At 35.8% G+C, this 20659-nt stretch overlaps 1 protein-coding gene and 1 pseudogene across 1 annotated transcript; both read left to right on the top strand.

Moving 5' to 3' along the window:
* The first annotated feature begins 2213 nt into the window (after positions 1 to 2213).
* On the top strand, positions 2214 to 13025 carry LOC125875125 (protein REDUCED CHLOROPLAST COVERAGE 3). The gene is made up of 23 exons (XM_049556211.1): positions 2214 to 2582; positions 2670 to 2731; positions 2945 to 3037; positions 3189 to 3261; positions 3963 to 4301; positions 4393 to 4457; positions 4537 to 4668; positions 5105 to 5146; positions 5237 to 5761; positions 6209 to 6363; positions 6795 to 7296; positions 7439 to 7501; positions 7588 to 7689; positions 7791 to 8096; positions 8166 to 8258; positions 8345 to 8446; positions 8528 to 8632; positions 9039 to 9172; positions 9421 to 9604; positions 9720 to 9851; positions 10189 to 10301; positions 10391 to 10469; positions 10873 to 13025. The coding sequence occupies exons 1-23, from the start codon at positions 2513 to 2515 to the stop codon at positions 12559 to 12561; spliced, it is 5160 nt and encodes a 1719-aa protein (XP_049412168.1). The 5' UTR covers positions 2214 to 2512; the 3' UTR covers positions 12562 to 13025.
* A 2475-nt stretch (positions 13026 to 15500) lies between these two features.
* Positions 15501 to 20262, top strand: LOC125874685 (pyrophosphate-energized vacuolar membrane proton pump-like; annotated as a pseudogene).
* Positions 20263 to 20659: the final 397 nt, after the last annotated feature.

Here is a 20659-nt window from a genome sequence, read left to right as displayed (position 1 = left end):
TTTTTTTTGATTTGTCAAAATGGACAAGTAATTAAGGACTATTAAAAAAAGAAAAATAGACAAGCAATTAGGGGCATAAGGAGTAATAAAAATTCTTTCAGCATTTAGACTATAATCAACTAATATGAATATTATGATGAAAATATTTATATTAATTATTATTTCTTAAAAGAAGTATAACAAAATAAACAAATAAAAATGAACTTAAAAATAATTTTATGTATCAATTTAAATTCGTTTTGATTGGCATATTGTGGAAACTAGATTTTTTCTTTTCTTCTTGCAAGAACTATTTAGAGTTGGACGTATGAAATATGGACAATATATTATAGATGACCCCAATAAGAAAGTAAACAATCTAGATCAATTTCAAAAACTAGTTTATAAAATTATAAATTTTATCTTAAGATAAGATAACAATACATTGTTTGATTCAGCTAATTAGAGACGATATAAGAACATATTCAAATATTTAAATTATTTTCCCACACAACTATACGTTGCACTCATGACAGATTAACCAAAGCCACACAAAAAACATATATCAAGAAAATGGTTACAAAGAGATATTATAAGTCATATACAATATATTCCTGCGATAATATATTTGTACTTACAAATACTAATTATAGTTAACTCAGCTAAAGTCTGTCGTGTTTACAGGTTAAAGATACCTAATTACTTTGAATTAAATTATAGTGTTAATATAATAATATTTATTTTTCATTTAATTAATCAATATACCCTTCTAATATTAGTCAAAGTTATAGTCAAATTTAGATTTTCAAAACAAGTAAAATAAATCAACTTTTTTAATGATGGTGTTAAATAAACATGAGTCAAGTAAAATGAAACGAAGAAAATACTTATTTAATTTCACACTCTTTCTCCTAGACTTCACTTGAAAGCTGAATTTGGCCTAATTTTTTTTTAGATATTTACAAATATTTTTTCGCGAGTCCTTGTTGATTTTTTTTTCTTCATAAAATGAACTGAAAAATATTGCAGTAATGACTACTACAAAACAAGGACTAATAATTACTACATAAAACGTGAACTTTGTGGACACACTGCTGGAATCTTCGTTTGAAAATGATTACTCTCCTAAGTGTGTTTTTCGTGACACTCTCTTAATCACATCCAGCACATACCCCACATTTATTACAACCTCGAAATTGTCGATAGAGTCGTGTCAGAATCTTTATTAAAGAAATTCAAAATATAAATAAATAGATATATGAATAAATTAAAGAAATTTAATGTATACATAAAAATAATTTTAAATTTATATATACAATTTAGTTTTTCGATGAAAGAGTTTGAGTAAATTTCTTTGCACACCTTGCTCCGTCCATACACGGGTAAAGAGTAAAGATGGACCAAAAAATTGAAGATGATAGAGACACCATCAAAAATAAATGTATTACGGTAGAAGCGATGTTATGCGACACCACTTCCTCAAATAAAATTATCAAATATATATAAAATCAATATACTTAACACATATTTATATGATGATCGTATGAACTAATTAATTTTACATATATTAAGATCATCAGTTATATGATTATAACGGGATCCAATGGCCCCTCACTCTTCCATATTGAATGGAGAATTATATTGATTGTAAGTTTTTGTTCTTACATATCAATATTTAAAACTTAAATTCATTAAGAAAACAAAAATTCATTAGTGAAATAACAGCGACAAAATTGTGGTCTCAGAAATTGCTCCTAATAGGTTAGAGAAAATAATTAAAAGCTGCCAAAATATGAAAAAACAAGAAAAACGGCAAAGGAGGGGACACCCATCAAGAGGATGCCACGTGTCGTCAAACCAACGGTGATCTGGTCCACCAATTTTGTATGCGTCTTAAATTCACGGTTAAATTTGGACTCCCATCTCTTCACAACACACCCAACACCCCACACATTACATTAAAACAAAAAAAATCCTCTCTAAACTCTCTAATATTATTATCACAATAATTCATCTCCATTTAAGCAGCGAAAGGTGAAGTCACTATTGAAATTGAAAGAATTCCAAAAAAAATCATTACTAGCATAGTAAGTATCCCTTCATTCTTAATTTAAAGAATTGATGTTTGAGTTCTAGCGCTTTACCTCTAATATGAATTTTTTCAGTACGAAAATTGAAAATCTAAAGAAAAAAAGTAATAGTATAGTGTAATTTGGGCAAACCCAAAAAAAAAAACCCCCACACCTTATCCTATCATCTTTGTTTCAAAACCTTTCACTAGATTTCCTTTCACTGCTTTATCTATCTTCTAAAGCTATCTAAAACTTTCTCAATACTATTTAGTCTTCCTCTTCCTCTTTCATTCTCTCCTCCACTTTTGAATCCCTCTGTTTTTCTCTATCTATTGCATGCTCATTGTTCATTCACTACAACAACCATTTCATTTGATATGCATCAAATAAATTGAAGTTTTTTTAGAATTTTTGGTTCATTCAATTTCAGTACTTTTGGGGAATTTGGTTGTTGAAGATTCATGGCACCAAGATCAGGCAGGGGAAAAGGAAACAGAGCTAAAACTGACAAAAAGAAGAAAGAAGAGAAAGGTTCAATACATGTTTCAATTTTTTTTTATTTTTTTTTTCAATTCATTTTATTGTGCTCTTTACATTTTTGTTTTGGTTTCTTTGCAGTAATTCCAAGTGTTCTTGACATAACTATCATCACTCCCTATGAAACTCAAGTTGTTCTCAAGGTATTGATGAATTCAATTCAATTGAAAATGAAAAAAGTACAAAGAAACACTCGCATTTGTCACTTGTATGGAGGATGAGATAACTAATTTTGTCCGTTTGACCATGAATTTTTATCATTTTTTTCCTAGAAATTGTTTGAACATAAAATTGTTACAATTTATCGGAATTCAATTTTTATGTCTAAAGGCCGACTAAAATTGAATTTGTTGAAGGGCATATCGACGGACAAGATACTGGATGTAACGAAGCTACTATCTGCCAATGTTGAAACATGTCATTTTACCAACTATTCTTTGTCTCATGAGGTTAGTTCAAAATTGATGGTTTTTTCCTCTGTCTCTTTGTAAATTTTGGAAGCTAGCTCAGTTGGTTAATTTTTGGTTTTGTTTATTTAGATTTTAATTTATTCAAAATAAGAAGTGTGTTAATATGGAAAAGTGATGGTGGTTTGAACAGGTGAAGGGACCAAAACTAAATGACAAGTTAGATATTGCGACTCTCAAGCCATGTTTGCTGAGAATGGTTGAAGGTAGGTTTAAATTTGTACATGTTTTTAGGGATGGAGCTATTACATCATGTGATTCAAATGAATTCAAAATATTTATATTTAAAAGTTTATTTCTTAAATACAAATATTAAACACTCCTTCTGTTTTATTTTACTTGACTCATATTAAATTGACACTCTTTAGTCTTAATTATACTCACCAGCCCAATTTATTTCTTAAAAAAAATTGTTTTGTTTAAACCAATGGCATCGGTGTTAACAAGTCACTAATTAGAATAATTAATTTACTAAAATCTCACAATTACCGTCAAATATAAAAGCTTCACCTAACATCCCCACAATTAATATAAACAAAAAAAGGAAAAAAAAAGAAGAAAAAGGCTGTGTGGTATCTGTTTAATGTTGTTGTACTACTTCTGATTTTTTTTTCATACCATCAATATGTATTCTGTCTGATGGTCCCATGCAAAATCATCGAAAATTCATTCACAATTTTCAGCGCGATGCATTTAATCAACAACTTCATATGTGTTTGCACCGAAAAATTAGCTTATAATATAATTTTTTTTTTTCATTGTTATACCTAAGAAATATAATTTTTTTTAAAAAAATTATTTGTAAGTAGTTAAAAGATTTTAATTCCTCCGCGCGCGAAGAGTTTTGATATTTTGCGCATTGCCCGAAATTGCTTTGTTATTAACAAAAATGCCACTAACTTCTCAGAGGACTACACGGAGGAGTCTCAGGTGGTGGATCATGTCCGGAGGTTACTCGACATCGTCGCTTGCACTACCCGCTTCGCTAAGCCCAAGGCCGGAAAATCCACCACTGCCTCCGCCACTTCCGGCGGCGCCGGTTCGGAATCTCGGGCTAAGAAGCCCAAGGTGCAGCGAAATGCTTCAAGCCGACCAGCTTCGCCGTCAGATGGAGTGGCACCTACATTGGAGCCGTCAGCTCCGGCGGTGCAGGAGGAGAATGAAATGGTGGCGATTCATCCAATTCCTAAGCTCTCTGATTTCTACGAGTTCTTCTCTTTCTCTCACCTCTCTCCGCCTATACTGAGTGCGTATTATTCTCCCTTTCGATTTTTCCAAATTTCAATCCGGAATACTGTAGAATTTATGGTGCATTTCTTCTAATTGAGCTATTTCAGGTTTGAAAAGATTGGATTGTAACAATGCTAAAACAAGGCGAGATGGCGACTATTTTGAATTACAGGTACTTTTTTTAAAATTTTGGTTTTGCATTTGTTGTTCTAGATTGTTGAAGATTTTGATGATGCAAAAATTCTCTGCAGATTAAGATATGCAATGGAAAGACATTGCAAGTGGCTGCAGCAGCAAAAGGTTTCTACACTTTGGGGAAGCCACTTATGCGAAGCCATTGTTTGGTTGATCTTCTGCAACAGCTCAGCCAAGCTTTTGCTAATGTAAGTACCTTCATAGCCTCAATATATGTCCATTCTTGCCAGCATCATTCGTATAATTTGCAAATATTTTTTGTGCATCAAGTTCTTTATTCACTAATTAAACTTAATCACACTAATTATGATCACATTTGCCATATATGTGCCATTATTTTCTTTGTGACAGCAGTTACTTTGTAAAAGACTACAAGTATGAACAGGAAAGCTGGTTCATCAATGGTATCTATTGGCAAGACACCACTCTATTTGATTGATAATGATAACATGCACGACATGTATAAAAGAGGCGGAAAATACAAGAAAAATCACGCTCTTTTTTTTGTCTGCTTGATTATCAGTACCAACTGAGACAATTGATATCAATTGCTTCAAATTTGTTATGTTTATTCTGTATAAATTATTTGTTTGTTGAATAAAAGCTTGATATTTTACTTTGCAGGCATATGAATCCTTGATGAAGGCCTTTACAGAACATAACAAGGTGACATCTTGTTTATTGCAAATAAACATCAAGGGAAAATGAAGTGGTATTAACATGTGCATATTTTTCTGCTCTGTTGGTTGTTTTCAGTTTGGTAATCTTCCATATGGTTTCCGCGCCAACACATGGCTTGTCCCTCCATCCATTGTTGATTCTGCATCAAACTCCATTCCCCTTCCAGTGGAAGATGAGAGTTGGGGTGGCAATGGCGGAGGTCAGGGAAGGAATGGAGAGCATGATCATAGATCATGGGCCACAGATTTTGCAGTACTGGCAAAACTTCCTTGCAAAACCGAGGAGGAGAGGGTGGTTCGGGATCGAAAGGCTTTTTTGCTTCATAATCTTTTCCTCGACGTCTCTATTTTTAAAGCTGTCTCGGCCATATACCAAGTCATGGATTCTACTTCGAGGGATACCTCAAATTGTGCTCTGGGTTCAGTACTCTCTGAGGATTGCATAGGTGACTTGTCTATTGTAGTTAAAAGAGATTTCGGGGAGGCTAGCCTGAAAGAAGTTAAAGTAATCGACAGTACAGATTCTAATGTATCTGCTGAGGATGTTGCTCAAAGAAATTTAATTAAAGGAGTAACTGCTGATGAAAGTGTTGTCATACATGTAAGTAACAAGCTTCCTGAAGAAAGATTTGAACTTGTAAAACCCTTATATAGTTGTTGTATGATTTGCCTTTTCTCCTTTATTTACAAGTAGACACATGACCCACCCAGGGGAAGGGGGTGGCGGGTTTAAGTAGGCATTTTATTTCAGTGAGAACACACTCTTTTCACCTTCTGGAACATTCCCCCCCCCCCCTTTTCTTCCGCTGCTGTTTCCATGGTGTGCATTATTTTTGACTTGGGTAATATCTGTAACTTCCATGATGTCAATTGGTTCTTGAACTTTCACCTTGTTGGTGGGGTTTGATTCCCCACCTTATAATCCCCTCATTTCTCCTTCTCCTCCCCCTTAAGTATAATCTTTTTTTTAAAAAAATACTCTCCTATCTTTTCTCTGTCACCAATCATTTCAATTCTGGAAGTTGAAAGGATATGTTTGATTGGACAGGACACATCCTCATTGAGCGTGGTGGTTGTGAAACATTGTGGTTACATGGCAATTGTGAAAGTTGTTGGTGACATTCAGGTGGATAAGAGTCTGCCTCACGATATCAAAATCGATGACCAACCAGATGGGGGAGCCAATGCACTCAACATCAACAGGTTTGACAAAATGCAGTAAACCTAGATGAACTTTTATATGGATGGTTATTGGACGACTAAGAATTTTATCTGTAAGAATGTACTTACGTAGAGGTCTTTTGTTGAACATGTTACCACAATCAAGCATTTTTGCATGTTTCCTCTTTCTTTGATAACTGTTGGTGCATGTATGAAGATGATACTTCATATAAGTTGGGAACCAACAACATGTTAAGAGCTTGATTGGGAATCACAAGTCACATTGGTCAACAATGTCAATATTCAAAATTGAGTTTGTGAATGAGAATTTACATTGGTCAGTGATATCAATGTGTAGATCCAAGGGATCTTTTTGTTGAGGATGCACTCTTCTTTAGGACTAAATTGTTAAATTTCTTTCTTTTTGTCTCACAAGATGCTTGCTTCTAATTCTGAGTTTTAACCTTTTCCAGCTTGCGCCTTATGCTCCACAAGTCAGTGACTGCTGGTTTTTCTGGAGGTGGTCAATTGCCCCCGTCTGATTTGAAAGACTCTGCAAATTCAATGTCTTTGGTTTATAAAATCATTAAGGATGGTTTGAGTAAGTTAAAGGGGATGGATGATAAATCCAAACGGTCCATCAGATGGGAACTTGGTTCTTGTTGGGTTCAACATCTACAAAAGCAGGAAAAACCAGCAGAAGACACAGTTAGGAATGATGGTAAGGCTGAACCCATAGTTAAGGGACTTGGAAAGCAGTTTAAAATGCTCAAAAAGCGGGAAAAGAGACCAGGTAATGTTAGTTCCATGGATGACAATGAAGCAGATGATGTGACAGCCATCACTCTGAACACAGAAAGTGGCTCGATGGAATTAAGTAATGACAATCCAAAGTGTGAAGTTGAATGGAGGAGATTTATCTCTCGAGAAGCTTACCTTCGTTTGAAAGAAAGTGGGATGGATCTACATCTGAAGGTCAATAGAACAGTTGTTATTTTGGAACATATTTTTATACTATTATTTTGATGAAAATTGTTGAGGAAGTAGCTATATCTTGTTTAACCAGTCTTTAATATTATAGCTCACAGTTAACTGATAACTATGCTTCTTGTTACAGTCAGTGGATGAACTTGTCGAAATGGCACACAAGTATTATGAGGAAGTTGCTCTCCCGAAGCTGGTAATTCAAAGTTTCGGATGTATTTCGGTAATGAAATGAAATTTTGAAATACATGAAGAGAAAAACTAATCTCTAATTCTATTTAGGTTACAGACTTTGCATCGTTGGAACTTTCTCCAGTTGATGGACGCACCCTTACCGATTTCATGCATTTAAGAGGATTACAAATGCGTTCTCTTGGTCATGTGGTAAGATTTATTTACTTCATCTGTCTCAGGCTTTGTTTGTTTGTCCGGAATTGAAACTTGTTGATGTCTTCTGATGAGCCTGATGTCATTGTGTAATCCAGGTTGAACAAGCAGAGAAGCTTCCTCATATACAGTCTCTTTGTATTCATGAGATGGTTACTCGAGCTTTCAAGCATGTACTTAGAGCTGTCATTGCCTCCGTTGACAATGTGGCCAACTTGTCAGCTGCTATAGCCTCATCCTTAAATTTCTTGTTCGGGTCTTCTCCCACACAAGAGAGTGATGAAAACCACATTCTCAAGATGCAATGGTTGAGGAAATTTCTGGTTGAAAGATTTGGTTGGACATTAAAAGATGAATTCCAACAGTTGAGGAAATTGACGGTCCTCCGCGGGCTTTGTCATAAGGTACTACAAGCTGGGCTGCATTAATTAAAATTTACCATTCAAAGTTAATGACATGTGTTTTTGGTTCAGATTGGATTAGAGTTGGTTCCAAAAGATTATGATATGGAATGCCCATACCCCTTCAGTAAAAGTGATGTTATCAGTGTAGTGCCTTTGTGTAAAGTAAGCGTTTCTGTCTCTTCTGCTTCCTTTTGAATGTGAAAAATACTGGAAATGCAAGGTTCATTTAATTACTATCTGCTTTTCAGCATGTTGGATGCTCTTCTGCTGATGGACGAACTTTACTAGAATCATCTAAGGTTGCTCTTGACAAAGGGAAGTTGGAAGATGCTGTAATGTTTGGAACAAAGGTACAAATTATAAAATAAAAGTACATGCGCACACTGTGAAGTTCATTCCATTACTTTACTTGCTTTTGTATTTACTCGAAGGCCCTGGCAAAAATGATAGCTGTATGTGGCCCCTATCACCGTGCCACTGCAAGTGCATATAGCCTCCTCGCTGTTGTCCTTTATCACACTGGAGATTTCAATCAGGTATCATAAACTTTAGCGATTGGCTTTGATGTATGAAGTGGCATGCAACATTAAACTAGTCTTGTTTCTCCTTATTTTCATATCTTGCTCGTTAATTATCTATTTCCAGAATCAAGTTCCTAAATTTAATAAGAGTAGCTAATGAGTCGAGGAAGAAATATCTTAGGCATGCTTGCATATTGATATTCGACAGACAATTTTGGAAGTATTCCTAAACATCTATGTTTTCTTTTTGCAATCATGCAAGTTCCTGCAGTCAGCTTTTTGGATTTTTTTTTCAATTGTGTATTCCGCCACACACCATTGCATTGGCATCCACCTATAAACGAAATGCAGACTCCTTGGATATACATAATTGCAGAATATATGATAATAATCTTTCTGAATGATTATTATTCTTGTTTAGGCAACAATTTATCAACAGAAGGCATTGGATATCAATGAGAGGGAGCTAGGACTTGACCATCCAGATACAATGAAAAGTTATGGGGATCTTTCTGTATTCTACTATCGTCTCCAACACATTGAGTTGGCTCTAAAGTGAGTGAGCTCTTTTCTTGTTGGTCATATTTTGAAACTAAGAGTTATGTGTCTTGCTCGACCTTTTGATTCCAAATTTGTTGAGCTTTGCAAATTGTAATTTTAGGACTCAGAAGATTTCTCCGTCTGGTCTCTCACATTCCCTTTTCATTCTTGTTGAAGTCTTGACTGGTCCTACTATGTTCAGCTGTTAATTTATTTTTCTTATTTACATTGATAACTGAAGCAAATTCATTATTGATTTCCAGGTATGTCAACCGTGCTTTATTTCTTCTTCACTTTACATGTGGACTATCTCACCCAAACACAGCTGCCACATATATAAATGTGGCTATGATGGAAGAGGGCATGGGAAATGTACATATTGCTCTTAGATATCTACACGAAGCCCTTAAATGCAACCAAAGATTGTTGGGAGTAGATCATATACAGGTTTTTCTCTCTCAGTTCTCATATTCCAACATCATCCTTTTATTAAATTAGGTGCTTATGAAAATATTATTTACTTTCTGACATCTTTTGTTAACTCTGTTGCTGCCTCGGACAGACTGCTGCCAGCTATCATGCCATAGCCATAGCTCTTTCTCTCATGGAAGCATATTCACTGAGTGTGCAACATGAACAAACTACATTGCAGATTCTTCAAGCAAAATTAGGAGCAGATGATCTCCGCACTCAGGTGTGTACAAATCTAATGCCTGATTACCCTCTCTACTAGTTACCACTATGGCTCTAGCATGTATTTCACATCTCAGTCTTTTCCGGAATGCTTCAACAGTTAAAAAATGATGACACTGCAGATAAATCTCTGTATCTCTCTCCCTGCATGGTGGTGCTTTCTTTTTTAAATGTATTCAGCAAATAACATATGATTTTTATTTTTGTTACATTGGGCATTTTCCCAGTAATAATGAGGTCCTTGATAGAAGATAATAAATGACTTGGGTCTTCTTAATAATCACCAATCTGTTGCTGTATTTTAAAGTTGGAGAGTTACATATGCAATATATATGTAGGATGCTGCTGCATGGCTTGAATACTTTGAATCGAAGGCCTTAGAGCAGCAAGAAGCTGCAAGAACAGGAGCTCCGAGACTAGATGCATCCATTGCTAGCAAAGGTCATCTCAGGTATTGAAACTATTTTGAACTGGTGTTACTGGAGCTTGAACTATCTTGCTTGCATCTAAGGAACCAAAACTCCTCACTTTCTGATGTAGTGTGTCAGACCTACTGGATTACATTAGTCCTGGCCAGGGTTCAAAGACCATAGAAGAGCAGAGGAAACGACGTTCAAAGGTAGTTTATCACTCAGCATGGTAGTGTATACTTCATACTCTTGAATTCACTGAAACTTGTTACATTGGAAAGAACTCAAAAAAGAGAGCCGCTAACTTTCTGTATGTACTTAGGAGTTAGTCCTAGTACAAAATCTCACCTTAAGTTATTTAGACCATCAAACAGAGAAATGATATTGAGCTCGTCTAGTGGGGAAAATCTGTCCTGCTACACTTCAGCACATGATCCTTAACCCCATGTCAGGTATTTAGGTGACTGTGTAAACACATATCCTGGGAAATCTCCTTTTTTGAGGAGGGAAGGGGTAATTTTGGCTGTGGTCATTTTGAGTTACCTATTATTGTTCCTTTCTGAAGCTGCCAATTGACGCTGTGACTCTTTCTTTGTTTATGGCCTCTCTTAGGTGTTGCCAGTAGATGATCAATCTCAAAAAGGACAGCATGATGGAAGAAGTAACAATCCCATCAATCATGATGCTACAGAAAATCCTGTGACCATAGTAGAAGTTAAAAAGAAAGAAGATGCCGTAGAGAGAGTCGCTACTCAAGAAATTGAAGGCATTAATATCACTAATAATGAGGAACCAGTGGAAATAATACATGAAACAAGCTCTGATGAAGGTTGGCAAGAAGCAAATTCAAAAACACGGACGGGGCATGGCAGTGGCAAGATGTTCAACCGAAGGCAACCTGGTCTTGCCAAGATCAAGACAAACTTGGAATACCTTTTCCCTCGAGACAACAGTTCCAGGAAAGAAGTTACTTCGCAGGGACAAAAAGTGGTATCTAAGAATGGTTTAGGAGAATTTTCTCCTGCAAAGCAACTAAAGGCTTCCAGCTTCACTTCTTCTGAAAAGTCAACCAAACTCGCAGCTAAAATGACTGTTGCCGAAATTTCTCGCACATCAAATGTCACTGTTCCATCTCCTCCTGCCTCTCTTGCTACCATGGCCTCAAAATCCTTATCATACAAAGAAGTAGCAGTGTCGCCACCAGGTACGGTTCTAAAGCCTTTATTGGAGAAAGTAGAAGAATTAAATGAGGATAAAACTGATTCCGAGATCTGCGTTAGTCCAACTGAAACATCAGAAGAAGATGGAAGGCACTCAGTGACCACAGAGGCAACACCTGCCAATGATCGAGACAGACATGGGATCCATGAAGATGAAGTCCAGATAAGTGGATCTGAGTCGGATAAATCTTCCCTGGAGTCTGAAGATGTTTCATGTTCAAGTAGTGAGGAAAAATGTTTACGACGAAATGGGAGCAAGCTATCTGCTGCTGCTGAACCATTCAATCCAGGTGCCTACCATTTGACTCATATGTTGATTTCTGCTGCTGTCACTAGTGTCTATGATGTTAGAGCCAGCCAAGGCATGCTTACTGAACCAGTGGGATTTCCATCAATTGCTGAGAGAGTTCCTTGTGGTCCCAGATCACCTTTGTACCACAGGACAAGCCATGCTAGCATGAAAAACGGATATGTGAAGTACCAAAAGCCTGCTGCTGAAATAAACAGTTACGATTATCCAAGAATCATGAATCCACATGCACCTGAGTTTGTTCCAAGAAATACAAGGCCAACTACTGCTGCAAGTGAAGATTCAAAAGTGGCTATTGATGCTGATTCTTCCACAAGGTTGAATAATTCTGTCACAATAGTTTCAGCAGAGGAGAAGGTTGATAAAAAGGCTACTGTTAGTGTTAAAAATGGTAGATCAACAAAAAGTAGTTCACATGCTGACAGGGAAGAGCTAGCTAGGCAAATACAAAATAGCTTCATTGTGAAGTCGAAACAGAATAATTCAGATGTTGCTAGTGAATTTCCAGTTAGTACAAAGAAGTCTGAGTTCTTAGTTAGCTCTGCCAAAGCAAGTGCAGATAGTGCAACTAAATTGCATGGTGGAAGTGAAGGGAAAAAGGAGCTTCCAATAGAAGCAAATAAGTATAGCGTGCCAAAGACAGTTGATGTAAATAAAAATAAGCATGAGGATGGAGAGGGTTTTTTGCCTGTTGTAAGGCGAAGAAGAAACAGGCGGCAATTTGCCCATGGAATAAATGGTTTGTACAGTCAGCAGTCTGTCTGTGCTTAAGTATATTGAGGAAAGTGATCTCAACTAGAATGTGCTTCATCTCCAGACAACCTCCATAGGCAGTTGAAGCTGTAGAAATGTGGAAGATAAACTGCAGTGGGACAACTAATAATTTCTTCTCTGAGGAGGTTGCTTATCTTGTTCACCCGAAATAAAAGACGAGGTGAGGAAAGAGATTGGATCAAAATGATAACAGATCTGGAGGTACAATTTTTTGTTAGCCAGGAGTTTCATTTAACTTCCTTTTTGTGTAGTCTTTGCTTCTTTCTCCATTGTAAAGTTCATCTAGCTTTATATGGATAAGGTACCCCTTTTTTTTTGTTTCAATAAGGCGCCCTTTCTGAAATAGCCTCCCATGCTATTGTAATTTAGGAAAACAAGTGATAATTTGTTGAGTAAATACCATCATACTTCTTGTTTCCTGGTAATTGATCTCCGTAAGTTATTTTGACTTGTTGTTCTAAGATTCTGCTGTCATATATAATATTGTAATGACGTTTACAATTTTGAGTTTATAGGACAATTATATCATTTTCTGATCAGTTTTCTTTCGGGAAAAAGATCTAAGCAGAATCTCAACCAGCTCACCAACCTATGTAGATACCCACTCCCTTGCCAATTGTTTTTTTGGTTACACTAAAAAGTACATGTGATGCCTCTATAATTACAAAATAGTTGTTAAAAAAGCAAGAATTTCATGGCCAATACTCCCCGAAGTAACAATTCACTTGAAATGGATAAAAGGGAGTATTTAGGAACGGATGAAGTATTCTTAAGAGACATGGAAAAGAAAATTTACGACAGATAATTTGAGAAGAATAGAGTGTCAAGTATCACGATTTTTTAAAAATGCTTCACCACTTACCATGAAACCAAAATCGAAATTCAGAAGTACACGCCCTGATCAAGATACTATAAATTCATATGGCTGCACGAGTTCCAATAAAAATGATTTCACAATTGGGTAATGCTAAATGACCAAAAATTAGTATTAAAGTTACAAGGGTAAAAATGTTCAAAAAGGTAAAATAACATAATGTGTAATATGTTGTTTTACCATTCTGGCCAAATTCTTATCAAATTTTCTGGCCAAAATGATTTTTCCTTCATAATTATTGACTTCCAATTGGATCTTACCTACCCCTTGGTTATATTTAAACGGAAAAAAAAAGAAGGAAATCAAATAAATGGGAAGGTTAATCACGGTCTACTAGCATATGTATTTTCTGGCATGGTTAATTTAAATTTGTGTCGAAATATCTCATAAATTGTCTTCTTTCAACTTTTAGTGGTGCTTATTTGATCCTCCTAAGATTACTACTTACTTAATGATAAAGAGTAATAAATTGAAATAATAAATCTCTTTTAATTTATTATAATGGACGAGTAAGAAATTTTTGTTTTTTTTATATACTAAATTAGTAAAAGGGAACACAAGGATACTATACAAATTGTTGAATTGGTTCATTTGCAACATAATCAATCCTATTTATCGCCTGTGAAGTACTTTCTTCGTTCTCATTTAGTTATCATGTATTAAAAATAATTATTCCCAAATATGTGTTATTTTAGAGAATTAAGAGAGACTTAATTATGTTTTACCAAATGAAACAAAAGAAATATTTTATAATGAATATGCAAAATTTTATCCCGATAACTAAATAAAAATAGAAGAAATATTTGATACAATTGAAATTTGAAGTTCAAGAGCAGTGGGTAAATTAGGTGATTTTAGCTAAAAATCCATGTTGGGTTGGATTCGAACAAATCTTTCACACTGCGATTGTAGTTTTGAAAATAAAAACACGTAATGTGAATAAAAAAGGAGAGATGAACAAAACTATTAAAAATCTTTTAAGTTTCGAACCTTATGTAACTTACCCTCAAAAACTTTTCTGGTAGAAGAATGTAACATAAATAACTTGTTTTTCAATGTATGAATCAAACCTGATAAAATAAAATAGTTAATTCACATAAATTGTATTGAAATTAGAAAGTAAAATCATCAAAAATACCAAGAAAAAGAAGTGAGTATGAAGGAGAGGAAGAATTAAAATTGAAAAGGAAGATATGTGTATCTTATTTAATCGGAGAAAAAATATCATTTGTTACTCATTCATCTGTATAACCTCAACAAATTAGTTTAAAAAATTGTTAAAAAATTGAATATTTTACTAAGAATAATTTAATTATGATTAAGTGATATTTTCTTACTTCCTACTTTATTGTTTAGTTAATTGAGGTTAAAATGACTAATTAGATGTTTTGTACGTATTTACTTAAAATAATAACGTCATTACCTTATCCTTTATCCACCGACCACCGCTATATCTTTCCATCATAACGCTCGGAAACATGGCATTCAAAATATCGATCGGTACATTCACATTTATTACTGATTACCGTCAAACCTAATAATTTTGTATTTTCTTTCAGAAATATGTAAAAAAGAAAATTATAACATTTTTCTTGCAAATTCAATTTCCTACACAAGGTTTTATGTTTACACATGAACAATAATTCTAGTTTTATCTAAATACACGACCTATTTAAGAGAGGAGTCATTACATTAAAAAATATAAAGATATTTAGACCAAATTGCAACGAAATAGTGTTAATTTCTATTTAGTTTGCACCAAAGAATTGTTTATTTATTAATAGCCAAGATAATTGGATATAGATTTCATGTCCAAGATAACAAAAAAATCAAATAATCATCATAATAAGAAAATGTAAAATAGAAAATAATAATTCCATAAATAATAGAGTAATCAAAACGTACTCAAATTCTTTATTTATTATAATCCTCTCGATCTAGAATCTAGAGTAATAAAACAGACGGCTATAAAACGCAGTCTCACTATAACTATCGTAAGGAGAGTTACACTTAATCTTCCTCCAAATCCTCGAATCTCGTATAAAATCCTCACTCCCCTGTTTTCTCTTAATTTACCATTTTCCCTCTTTCTATTTATAGTAATTTTATTTCTTTTTTATTTTTCTGCCGGCGGTTTCAGTTTCCGGCGACTTAGTTAGTGGTACAATGGGATCGGCATTGTTGTCGGAATTCGGTACAGAGATTGTAATTCCGATTTGCGCCGTTATCGGAATTGTGTTCTCTCTTGTACAATGGTACCTTGTCTCGCTTGTTAAACTGTCGCCTGACCAGGGAGGTTGTTCTCCGAGAAACAACAAGAATAATGGATTCAACGAAAGTTTAATTGAGGAAGAGGAAGGTATCAATGACCAAAACGTTGTTGTTAAGTGTGCCGAAATACAGAATGCCATCTCCGAAGGTGAAAGTCACTTTCTTTTAGATCCCTTTTGTTTATTGAAAGATCATGTTGTAGCCATAGTTGTGAATAGCTGTTCGTTGTGTGCTCATTTCGTCTTTTAGGGAGCTCCTACCTCCCGAGGTAGGGGTAATGCTGCTTAGTTCACATTAGTATTATGTCCTAGTGAACAATGTTGTGGCTGTATAGTTTTGTCTCTTCTTTTCATTTTGCTAAATTAATCATATCCTTTGGTTTGGCACGGAAACTTGGTCAATTATTAAAGTTGGTTGAGCATGTAGGAATACATGCTATAGATGTTATTTCTGTTTCAATTCAGTTTGTTATCTCCAAATCTTTCAGAAAAAGGCTTCATCATTTGTTGGTGTGGACTTGGTGCTATTGTCTGGACTTGAATTTTACCTTTTTTCCGTTCATTATGCTATTTGTCTGCTTCTCTTAGTAGGTTCAGCCTAAGTATTGTTAAATCCTCATTTAAGGTGGGTTAAACCTTGATAGTTGACTCAGCCTCAATGCTGCTATCTGTCTATCCATATCACACGAGTCAATATAATGATGAAATATTGTATGATTGTAGTTAAGTATTAATGATTTGCTGGCAACTCATATTAATGATTCCCTGGCAACTCCATGTCATTGCAGTCAGCCACTTCAAAAACTAAAAAAAATGTAAGGGCCAGTTCCTCAGATATTAATGCCCTGGTCAATAATGCTTGTCTTGATTAGGTAAACCAACGTGATTATCTGAGGAGAAGTGATATTATGCATTTTTATTCTAGTTCTTGTGAGAAATATAAGAAAAGAATATTATTGAATTGTTGTTATTTACATTATTACATTGAGACTCTATTTATAGACCCTAGAATACANCTGGTCAATAATGCTTGTCTTGATTAGGTAAACCAACGTGATTATCTGAGGAGAAGTGATATTATGTATTTTTATTCTAGTTCTATATGTGATGTAGCCTAGGGAGTATTCTATTCGCCATTGATCTCAATGTCTTTCCCTTGTATCCCTTATTTTTTTCAGCAGCTTCCTTTTGTCTCCTGTTTTTCCTATTTACTCACTCATAGGCATTGGTGTAAATTAAATCCTCTTGGCTAGACGTGAAATCTTTTGAGTTAGTATCTAATACTAATTGATTTGCTTATTGTGGCAGGGGCAACATCCTTCCTTTTCACTGAATATCAGTATGTGGGTATCTTCATGGTTGCTTTTGCAGTCTTGATCTTCGTGTTCCTTGGCTCTGTTGAGGGCTTCAGCACCAAGAGCCAGCCATGCACTTACAACAAGGAGAAGATGTGCAAGCCAGCCCTTGCTACGGCCATCTTCAGCACAATATCCTTCTTGCTTGGTGCTGTCACTTCAGTTGTTTCTGGTTTCCTGGGGATGAAAATAGCAACATATGCGAACGCAAGGACAACTCTGGAAGCCAGAAAAGGAGTCGGGAAAGCTTTTATTACTGCATTCAGATCTGGTGCAGTAATGGGTTTTCTCCTAGCTGCCAATGGTCTCTTGGTTCTTTATATTACAATTAATCTCTTTAAGCTATACTATGGTGATGACTGGGAGGGCCTTTTTGAGGCAATTACTGGCTATGGGCTTGGTGGATCTTCCATGGCTCTTTTTGGTAGAGTTGGTGGTGGCATTTACACCAAGGCTGCCGATGTTGGTGCTGACCTTGTCGGAAAGGTTGAAAGGAACATTCCAGAAGATGATCCCAGAAATCCTGCTGTAAGCTCACGACTTCTTCTGGTGTAGCTTCTGATATCCAGAAGAGAACTTGTCTGATATTTACTCTACGTGTCTTTGCAGGTGATTGCTGACAATGTTGGTGATAACGTTGGGGACATTGCTGGAATGGGTTCTGATCTTTTTGGGTCATACGCGGAATCATCCTGTGCTGCTCTTGTTGTGGCTTCCATCTCGTCTTTTGGAATGGATCATGATTTCACTGCAATGTGTTATCCCCTGCTCATAAGCTCTATGGGAATCCTTGTTTGTTTGATAACCACCCTTTTTGCAACTGACTTCTTCGAAATTAAGGCTGTCAAGGAAATTGAACCAGCCTTGAAGAACTAGCTTATCATCTCAACTGCTCTTATGACAGTGGGAATTGCAATTGTGACTTGGACTTGCCTTCCATCTTCCTTTACTATCTTCAGTTTTGGCACACAAAAGGTTGTAAAGAACTGGTAAGTTTCAAGTTCTTTGTTTTGAAAATTTTTGCTTTTGCATTAGACACCAATTTCCAAATTTTGCTGGATCAGGGCTTGCATTTTCTAATCTGTCTTGTCAAGTAATGCATTTCAATTTCCATTTCTTTTCTATGTTTTGACCTTTGTTGTTCGCTTGGCTTCTAAATTTTGCGGAGTATGGTTGTCTCTTTTCAGTAGAATTATTATTAAACAATCAGTGTATGTTATTCTACAGGCAACTGTTTTTATGTGTGGCTATTGGTCTTTGGGCTGGACTTATCATTGGATTTGTCACGGAGTACTACACTAGCAATGCTTAAGGTTAGATTAGTAGTTTGTCTTCATACTGTGATTTTATGTACTTGTTACAGTGATGTAACTTCATCTTATGTATGTTCTCCCCTTGTTTCTATTGCAGCCCTGTCCAAGATGTAGCTGACTCCTGCAGGACTGGAGCTGCAACCAATGTTATTTTTGGCCTTGCTCTTGGCTACAAATCTGTCATCATTCCTATCTTTGCCATTGCAATAGCTATCTTTGTCAGTTTTACTTTTGCTGCCATGTATGGTATTGCTGTTGCTGCTCTTGGAATGTTGAGTACCATTGCTACTGGATTGGCCATTGATGCATATGGACCTATCAGTGACAATCCTGGAGGTATAGCTGAGATGGCTGGAATGAGCCACTGGATCCGTGAAAGAACTGATGCCCTTGATGCTGCTGGAAACACCACTGCTGCTATTGGAAAGGTTTCATCTTATTTGTTTTGCTTTCCTCTCTATGACCGTTTCTAGATCCATTTTAGACATATTGCTTGCACATATTTACGCAAATGCATGGCAATAAATTTGTTTAGAGATCACAATTTTGTCATAGTGATGCATTTGGTACTTTTGTTTCATTTTGGTCAATCGGATTTGAGATTACTTTTTTTGAGACACTTATCATGATTTGATTTTCATATTTGCATTCTCACAATGCTAAATTTGTTCAACATTTCTCCTTTTATCTAACCTAGTATGAACTTTTTAATTCCTAGGGATTTGCCATTGGATCCGCTGCACTTGTGTCCCTTGCCCTGTTTGGTGCTTTTGTGAGTCGGGCTTCAATTTCAACAGTCGATGTCTTGACCCCCGAGGTCTTCATTGGTTTGATTGTTGGTGCCATGCTTTCCTACTGGTTCTCTGCCATGACCATGAAGAGTGTCGGTAGTGCAGCTCTGAAGATGGTTGAGGAAGTTCGCCGACAATTTAACACCATCCCTGGTCTCATGGAAGGCCTTGCCAAGCCTGATTACGCTACTTGTGTAAAGATCTCGACTGATGCATCTATTAAAGAAATGATTCCCCCAGGTGCTCTGGTCATGCTTACGCCCCTCATAGTTGGAATTTTCTTCGGAGTGGAGACTCTTTCTGGTGTTCTTGCCGGTGCTTTGGTTTCTGGTGTTCAGGTATAATTGATTCAGCCCTCTTTAACGCTGTACATTTTATTTTCTGTTCGATTTGGTTGTTTACCTTTCCGGAACAGTTCCTTTAGGAAGAATATGGTGTAAGAATCTGCTCCTATCTGTCTCATTTTGTAGATTGCAATATCTGCATCAAACACTGGTGGTGCATGGGACAATGCCAAGAAGTATATTGAGGTAAAGAAAATACATCTATGCACTGATATTTTATTTGACACTCCAAGTCTGCTAACTTCCGAGTATGTGCCAGGCTGGTGCTTCGGAGCATGCAAGGACCCTTGGCCCAAAGGGTTCTGAACCACACAAAGCTGCAGTTATTGGTGATACCATTGGTGATCCTCTGAAGGATACTTCAGGTCCATCACTCAATATCCTAATCAAGCTGATGGCAGTAGAGTCACTTGTCTTTGCTCCATTCTTTGCAACACATGGCGGTATACTTTTCAAGATTTTCTAAGTAGTAAGACACTTCACCAAGCCCTATGGTATTTCCATTCTTCACCAACCTTTCTGCTCTAATTTCCCCAAGCATGGGATTTCTTCATTAGTTCTTAGCTAGTCACACAGGTTTAGTTTGAAGATGACGATGACGACCACACCTAGTTAATTAGTTTTCTTTGGTAGACCTAGTCGTTCAGTTGTCTGTAACGTCATTATCCATGTTTAGTACATCATTGTACGTTTATTTTGTTACACGAAGCAAGGTTTCAATTTTATAGCTTACATTGGTAGTTGTGGGCTTGTGTTACTATCATTGTGTCTCTTTCTTTCTGCTCACTTAGTATTTTACAATTTTATTGTTATTTAGCCTAGTCTAACTTAATATTTATTGGAATGCTTCAAGGAAATTAAAGAAAATGAGCTCAAATAAAAGAGTTCCAATTTGCAAACCAAATAATCATTGGATGATTCATTTATTAGAATGATGCCTTTTTCTTCCGAGCAACAAAACATACCCAATGAAATCCCACAAGTGAGATTTGGCGAGGGTACGTATGTAGACCTTACCACTACTTCATAGAGGTAGAGAGGCTGTTATCTAAAGTCCCTTTGCTCAAGTGCAACAATTCTCGGTATAAAGAAGAAGAGACAATGAAGAGAATATAGCAAATAACAAGGAACAGTGCAAAAGTAGCCAA

Source organism: Solanum stenotomum, chromosome 8 (genome assembly GCF_019186545.1).
Source record: "Solanum stenotomum isolate F172 chromosome 8, ASM1918654v1, whole genome shotgun sequence".
NCBI classification, from domain to species: Eukaryota; Viridiplantae; Streptophyta; class Magnoliopsida; order Solanales; family Solanaceae; genus Solanum; species Solanum stenotomum.
The sequence above is the reverse complement of the archived record's forward strand: the minus strand, read 5'-3'. Positions and strand labels throughout refer to the sequence as shown.

Excerpts from the sequence above, each read along its gene's own strand:
- LOC125875125 (XM_049556211.1), top strand. The coding sequence starts at position 2,513 with ATGGCACCAAGATCAGGCAGGGGAAAAGGAAACAGAGCTAAAACTGAC. Across the intron at positions 8,259-8,344 it reads GTGTAGTGCCTTTGTGTAAA|CATGTTGGATGCTCTTCTGC; the intron begins GTAAGCGTTTCT and ends TCTGCTTTTCAG. Across the intron at positions 8,447-8,527 it reads CTGTAATGTTTGGAACAAAG|GCCCTGGCAAAAATGATAGC; the intron begins GTACAAATTATA and ends ATTTACTCGAAG.